This window comes from Poecilia latipinna, unplaced genomic scaffold (genome assembly GCF_001443285.1).
Source record: "Poecilia latipinna isolate Pla-1442-1.1 unplaced genomic scaffold, P_latipinna-1.0 Scaffold1337, whole genome shotgun sequence".
In the NCBI taxonomy this organism is placed as follows: Eukaryota; Metazoa; Chordata; class Actinopteri; order Cyprinodontiformes; family Poeciliidae; genus Poecilia; species Poecilia latipinna.
In genome coordinates this window covers 10,567-17,280 of record NW_015113953.1, presented here as the reverse complement: position 1 = coordinate 17,280, position 6,714 = coordinate 10,567, and the positions used below count along the sequence as shown (strand labels likewise).

At 38.3% G+C, this 6,714-nt stretch overlaps 2 protein-coding genes across 3 annotated transcripts in view; one reads left to right on the top strand and one right to left on the bottom strand.

Annotated features, from left to right (window-relative positions):
* Nucleotides 1–1,998, bottom strand: part of LOC106961800 (nucleolar protein 58-like) — a 6,312-nt gene extending 4,314 nt beyond the window's left edge. Inside the window, exons 1-5 of the mRNA XM_015055819.1 lie at nucleotides 1,837–1,998; nucleotides 1,325–1,619; nucleotides 476–530; nucleotides 232–346; nucleotides 15–140 (exon numbers count right to left, since the gene is read on the bottom strand). Coding sequence (XP_014911305.1) covers nucleotides 15–140; nucleotides 232–346; nucleotides 476–530; nucleotides 1,325–1,618 — 590 coding nt within the window. The 5' untranslated portion in view covers nucleotide 1,619; nucleotides 1,837–1,998. The remainder of the gene's footprint in view (nucleotides 1–14; nucleotides 141–231; nucleotides 347–475; nucleotides 531–1,324; nucleotides 1,620–1,836) is intronic.
* Nucleotides 1,999–4,004: 2,006 nt separating this feature from the next.
* Nucleotides 4,005–6,495, top strand: LOC106961814 (puff II/9-2 protein-like). 2 transcript variants are annotated; one of them, XM_015055841.1, is made up of 5 exons: nucleotides 4,005–4,186; nucleotides 4,287–4,520; nucleotides 5,027–5,081; nucleotides 5,315–5,432; nucleotides 5,525–6,495. In XM_015055841.1, exons 2-5 carry the CDS (start codon nucleotides 4,329–4,331, stop codon nucleotides 5,556–5,558), a joined length of 399 nt encoding a protein of 132 aa, XP_014911327.1. In that variant the 5' UTR covers nucleotides 4,005–4,186; nucleotides 4,287–4,328; the 3' UTR covers nucleotides 5,559–6,495. The 2 variants fall into 2 exon arrangements, with proteins under 2 accessions (XP_014911327.1, XP_014911326.1); XM_015055840.1 differs by having other exon boundaries at nucleotides 4,005–4,520.
* Nucleotides 6,496–6,714: the final 219 nt, after the last annotated feature.

The window sequence follows — 6,714 nt, the reverse complement described above, 5'->3', positions numbered from 1 at the left end:
GTTGTTTGGGGGGCTCTTCCTTTTTCTCCTCTTGTTTGGGGGGCTCTTCCTTTTTCTCCTCTTGTTTGGGGGGTTCTGCCTTTTTCTCCTCTTGTTTGGGAGGCTCTGCCTTTGGCTCTTCTTTAATGCCACACATAGTCCTTAAAGGAAAAAAAAATAAAAAGTAAAGTTATAAAATGTGATCAGTAGACTTATGCTGCAAATTCAACTGAAATAAAGATATGACATTACTTTATTTGGTCTGGGTACTCTTTCAAGAAGTTACACACTGGACTTTTTTCTGTCAGCTGCTTTTTCAGTCGATCTAGTTCTGCGTTCCACTCTGTCGTCTCCTTCTCAGTTTGAGCTGTGGAAGATATAAAAATAAAATTTTTCAGTATACTGCTAGTAAAAGAAAAAAAAAAGAGTTAGGAGGTTATGCATACAAAAGTGTGAACACTGTTTCCAACATTTTGAGAAATTAAGATTTGGTTACCTTTGAGGTTGCCCAAGTTTGTTTCCTCTGCTGCCTGCTGATCAGCACCAGATTTCTGCCAATGAACAAGAAAATGTAAACATATTGCTTGTAGTTTATCATTTGTTTCTATTGCCAAACCACAGTTTTGCTTCTGGGAACAGGGGCTGCCTTAAGTTGGAAAGTAAGAGAAAATCTGACATTGGAACTTGCAGAAAGAATACAAACCACTATAGCTAACATGGAGCAACAGGCAAACGTTTACTCCGGCTACCCACTGACCTGCTGTCAGTCACTCTGCAAGCAGAAGTCAAGCCTGATTTTCTGGTTTGTGCTGATCAAAGATTAAGCAAGACACTCGACATTCCTTTACACAAAGAAACGTGTTCTCAATGCTTTTGTCGGAGCAAAAAGAAACTTTGAGAGATAATCCAACAAGAAAATGAGTCATAGGCTCCCAACGGAGAGGTTTGAGTTTTCCAGACATATTTTTAAATGTCAAAAATTAAACAGAATTGCCTTCATTGCCCTATTAATATGTTGAGTATGCCCGTTTTCACAACATTCTGTTCAGTTTGACATTATATTAGGCAGGTAATATATTTGGCTCTTGGGTGGGGAGGAATAGATCTGATTCAGACATGTATGTCTAAACATACATGTCTTATTGTTAGACGTATGTCTAAAAATATTGAAAAGACCATATAGTAGAACATGACTCTTTTAATAGATAACTACAAATTTGTGTCAATAGTAATAGTTATACATCATATTGCCAATAGTCTCTTCAGATATGTGTTTTAGTTGGACGTGTCAGAAGTACATTGTATTAAATGATCACGCTGACTTTATTTAACCAACTATAATCACCTGGGAACCCTCGCAGCCAGTTAAATCTCCAGCAGCCTTCTCTGCTTTGGTCTGCGCAACCTTCACTGCCTCCTCCATGGCCTTCAGCTCGCCCTGGACCTTTTCCAGCTCGTTCTGCCTCTCGGCCTTCTCTTTCTGGTACCCCTGGAGGACATCGCTGGTCACCCGCAGCTTGATGTCCTGGAACCGGTTCCGCTTCTCTTCCTTATCATGGTCCCTTTTGCGGATCTTTAGTAATCCCACCAAAAGAACAGACGTCAGCAGCGCCACAGGGAGCATGAGATGCACCTTCATCCTGTGCAAGAACAGAACACTTTCTTGTTCGGTGTCCTTAAGAGGGGAGGTCAAGAGTTCTTCCTACAGGTGTCCGGGTTCTTCACTCTCCATGCGCCATCCGAAAGCTCCTCAAACCTGAACGTGAAAGCTCCGCGTCACCACGGTTACACCTCCTCTCTACGCATTGCGGGTAAATTGAAGCCAATCCTCAACTCACCTGAGCTTTCTTTGCTCACCTGCTTGGATCGGAGCTGGAAGCAGGAAGAAACGCCCCCTTCCCGCATCGCTTCTAAAACAGGAACAGGTTGCTGTACCTGTACGCGCGAAGTCCTTGTAACACGTCAGACCTGGCACCTTTTGTCTCGCCACTTAAAGGGATAGTTCAGAATTTCCACCGTAAGGTTTTGTTGAAAGTTTGCACGGGGTTATTATCTTACCTATACTTGTTGAAGTTCGCTACATTTCTGTTTACTGTAAATAAAGTTCAGTTGGACCCGAGTACTTCTACTATCTAAAGCAACTCTAATCTAAAACAAAAAGCAGGTGATATATTCAAAACCTATAAACCAGGGGTGTCACACTCCAGTCCTCAAGGGCCGCTGTCCTGCAGTGTTTAGATGTGCCACAGGTAAAAAACAGTGGAATGAAATGGCTTAATTACCTCCTCCCTGTGTAGATCGGTTCTCCTGAGCCTTGCTAATGACCTAATTATTCTTTTCAGGTGTGGTGCAGCAGAGGCACATCTAAAAGTTGCAGGACAGAGGCCCTTGAGGACTGGAGTTTGACACCCCTGCTATAAACCATTACATTTTGGGCGGTTATTTACAAATAAGTCAAAAAATTTAAATTAGAGGCTTTACGATCCACCATCCTGAGAAACATGCTGAACAGCATGTTATCAGAGTAACTATATGTGTATATAGTCAATATTCAAACTGTACCTTTTTGTTGTGACAAAACATGAAACATGAAGAAGAAGATGTACACAATCCATGGGCATATGTGTGCTGTTGTGAAACAGTCAAAAAATGTTGTTAAAGCAGTATTTTTGCATATGTGCAGGTGAAAATATTCTCAAAGGTGTCAAAATAAACCCAACATTCATGTAACAGTTATTTAAAAAACAAAAACGAACAACTGTTATTACACTTGACACTCCTACCACCAAGAAGTCACTGTAGTTTGGACACACTTGTCTTTGTACTTCTCACCTGGACACCATCTGAGACCAACATAAGTTTATGTGGTCTCATCAGACCACAGGACATGTTTCCAGTAATCCATGTGCTTAGTCTACTGGTACTCAGCAAACAGTTTGTGGGCTTTGTTTTGCATTTCCTATAGAGGAACTTTCCTCCTGGAAAGACAGCCATGCAGATGAACTTGAGGCAGCGAGCCGCGAAAGATCTGAGCTCTAACAACCTGATCATCTGCTTCCTTTCGACCTCTGCAGGACTGCTGGCAGCACTCATGCATCTATTTTCAAAAGACAAACTGGTGCGGAGCAAAGTCCCATAAAAAGATATGGGCTAACATTTTTTCAGAAATTTGATTGGTGTACTTGCTTTGGTGAGATATTATAAATGTTGATATATTTCAGTACAACATGCCTTCCTTACTTTTATTTGTTTTTGGGGTTTTTTGTACATCCTAAACTAGTTTAGCACTCTACACAAGAAATAACAAGCAAACATATATTATACTTATATATTCCTCCATGCATATGTATGTTTTTCTAGATTTGTGTGACACAAAGGCCATGGTCAATGGTCATGGGGCAGATTACAAGAGGACACTTTAAAATAAATAAAGCTGCATTTACTTAACACACCCCCAAGCAATTTTTTACACCGCTTTTGTGCCCAAAATGTCTCTGGCCAGAAATACTTTACTAGTTCCTTTCCCATGAGGATATTAGAATGCCTCACCCCTTGAATAAACAGACTAAGTTGTTTTTTTTTTTTTTGTTTTTTTTTGATGAAGCTGTTTTGGTCTTGGATGTATCTAACAAGCTAACCTGGATTTTTGAGGTTAAGAGAGTACGGTAATTTACTGGTGGTAAATACCTTAACAGAAAGTCACTTAAAAACTGAATTACCCCTTTACGAAATCTAATTGATTTGCCCGCTCATATTTTATAAAAAAAAAAATCAACTTAAAAGTTTTCTGAACTTTTAACAAATGCCACACAAAGATTTAAGTAATTTTCTTGCAAATGAACACATTTAATTATCCATTAACAGCATTATATTTAACAGTTAAACTATAATTATGTAGCCTATAAGGATTTTCTTTTTTTAATTCCAACATCAACAGGTTTTTGGAAAAATAAAAGTTCAAAGGCAATTTACATATATTTTTCTTTTCATTTTTAAAATCCTTTCTTAGTGCCAACGCATAAAGGTGTCACCAGGAAGCAGGTGAATCGACACGCCCAGCTTGCTCGGCAGGTAGAGCCGGTTACTACAACTTTGGCGTCGCTGATCTCGGGAAGAGAGCTGGAGACATTCTTCTAGGGATGAACAAGTGACTACCGGCAGGTTTTACCACAGCAGACGGCCCCAGTCAAAATCTACCATCGATCAAGTGAGAACAACAGAAAAAAAAAACACACAAAAAAACGATGAAGCTGGTGATTTTTTTTGTCGCCGTCAGCGTGGCGGTTATGGTAGCGATGATTTTCCAGACTCTGCGGCAGGAGCTGAGTCTGCGTAACCTGAGGGCCCGCATGGTGGAGAGCTCTGCGGAGGTGAAGAGGAGGGAAGACTCCATCATGGACATGAAAAGTAAAATCCAGGAGCTCAAATCCACAGTGGACAACGCCAACCTGAAGCTGGAGGACCTGAAGAAGGAGAAGACGGAGAAGGAGAAGGCGCTGCAGGAGGCTGAGAAAAGTCTGGAGACCTGCAACGCGGCGAAGGCAAGGCGCAAACACTCACATAAAGTTTTCAACGTTTCAGGTCCAAGCAGTGGCGGTTGCCCTATGATTTGTACCCCTTTTCTTAAATCTCAGTCTGATTAAAAGAATCTCTCAATCGAACCTAAAAAGGTGTACTTTCAGCATAAACGGTTTCTTTTACTTCTTATAAGGTGCAGAATACATGAGAATGCTTAATCATCCTGGAGAGACATCAAGGCAACTGAAAAGCTATTTAGCATGCAGCTGATAATTTTTCCCCCTATGTTTATGAATTTGAACATTAATTATGCACTAACAGCCAATTTGATTGAAATATGTTTAAAAAATACGAATATTAAATACACAGCAACTGAGACGGATGGAATGGGAATTCGAACCTGCAGCTCCCCAGTTACAGGATGAACTCCTACCACCCTTGCCAGTGTTGTCTCTATAATATATATTGTTTTGCACATGGCCTTTTTCTTTTCCACTCCTAACAAGTGCATTTATATTCATCATTTTAGGGAAACGCTGAAAAGAAGAAGACCGAGTTGGAAGAATCCATAAATAAGCTCAAAAGTAAGTCTAGACAGAAGAACACTGCCACTGAACTGTAGCAATATGTATGCAAATATGTTTCCTGGTGCAGTCCCATAAACCCACATGAAACTTCATTAGCTCTCTCTTCAAACGTCTTGTTTTGTAACATGGTATCATGTACTGAACTCTAATGGCGATGATATAGCAATCATTTAGACATGTTTCTAGGCATCAAATACAGAAATTCTCCAATTTATTATTATTTTTTCCAGCTGATCATGAAGCAGCCAAGAATAAGGCTGAAGAGGAGATTGGGAACTTGAAACAACAGATCTTGGACAGAGAAAAAGCAATTTGTGCCCATGCAGATATGACTAAGGAAGAAGCACGGTGAGTAAAGCAAAGAGCTACTGGTCATGGTGACATCAAAGCCTTTATTATGTCAGGTCCTGATTTCTGATTTTCTCTTTTTGTTTTTGTAGGAAACTGTGTGGAGAGTCCGCTCCACCACAATAAAATCAAATCCGAGTAAACTTGGTTGAACTTTTCCACGCAGGGTCAAACCTGAGAAGAACCATCTATAAGTTCTGTTGGCATCTTTTTTTTTGTTTGTTTGTCTTCTTATTTTTATATGTATTGTTGTCATGCACATTTAGCTGACCGATGGGAAAAGGGAAATAGTTTTTCACATTTTTATTTAAATTATGTTATGTGTTTGAAGTGATTGTTTCGGTTGAATATTGTTTGGCTTCTTGAATCTTTAAAATACTTTAAAACGTATTCTGTATTGTGGAATTCATTATTTACACTGCTAGACTCAAATAATTTTGTTATTATCTGAAACATCACTGTAGGCACAACAGTAAAATAGTTAAATAATGTGACAAGCCTTCAGCTGAGAGGTTTAGTCCTTTGACTCCCTCTAGTGGAGAATTTAAGGGTTTTTTTTTTCCATAGTGTCAATGGCAAAACCTTTTGTAATACTTTGGTTGTGCTTAGTAAATATTCATTGTAGAAAAATGTTTTAAAATGAGAAAAACAATCTGACACTTGAGGGATTTAAAGCAATGAAAACTTTGCACCATTTATTTTCTGGTTATGAGTTGGTTATTAAAGCTGGCAATTTTCAAAATTGTCTGCTAAAAGCTTTGTGGTTTCTGAATATGTTCAATTTTTAATATTTATTTTCTATGCAGTTGTGCTTAGTCTCTTTATTTTTGCCCATTTATTGTGTTTATATATATATATATTAGCTTCCCTAACCATGTTGCCTCTGCAGTCAGACATTTAGCATTTGTTTTATTTTTATCAGAATTTCAGAGAAAAAGTGTAAAAAAATAACAAGACTTGTTAAAACTTTCACAACTTTTTAAAAGAGAGGAGACAGTCATTTTCACATAGACCAATTTGTTTAAAATGGGGTTTATCCAAATAAAATGCCTATAAATTGTAAGTTTTGTTGGCTTTATCATTGTTGGTACAAAGAACATTTTTATTTTTTTTCCCCATACAGAAGGCACATTTACAGAAATGTATGGGGAATTAATACATTTACTATTGTGTTATAGTACATTTAAATTTGAGAAAAAAATATGTTCTATTGATATATGCGTACTTTGGAATACATTAAAGAAATTATTTAAATTTTTTTGGATTTTGGAACAAAGTTGTA

Excerpts from the sequence above, each read along its gene's own strand:
- LOC106961814 (XM_015055840.1), top strand. The coding sequence starts at position 4,224 with ATGAAGCTGGTGATTTTTTTTGTCGCCGTCAGCGTGGCGGTTATGGTA. Across the intron at positions 5,082-5,314 it reads ATCCATAAATAAGCTCAAAA|CTGATCATGAAGCAGCCAAG; the intron begins GTAAGTCTAGAC and ends TATTTTTTCCAG. Across the intron at positions 5,433-5,524 it reads ATGACTAAGGAAGAAGCACG|GAAACTGTGTGGAGAGTCCG; the intron begins GTGAGTAAAGCA and ends TTGTTTTTGTAG.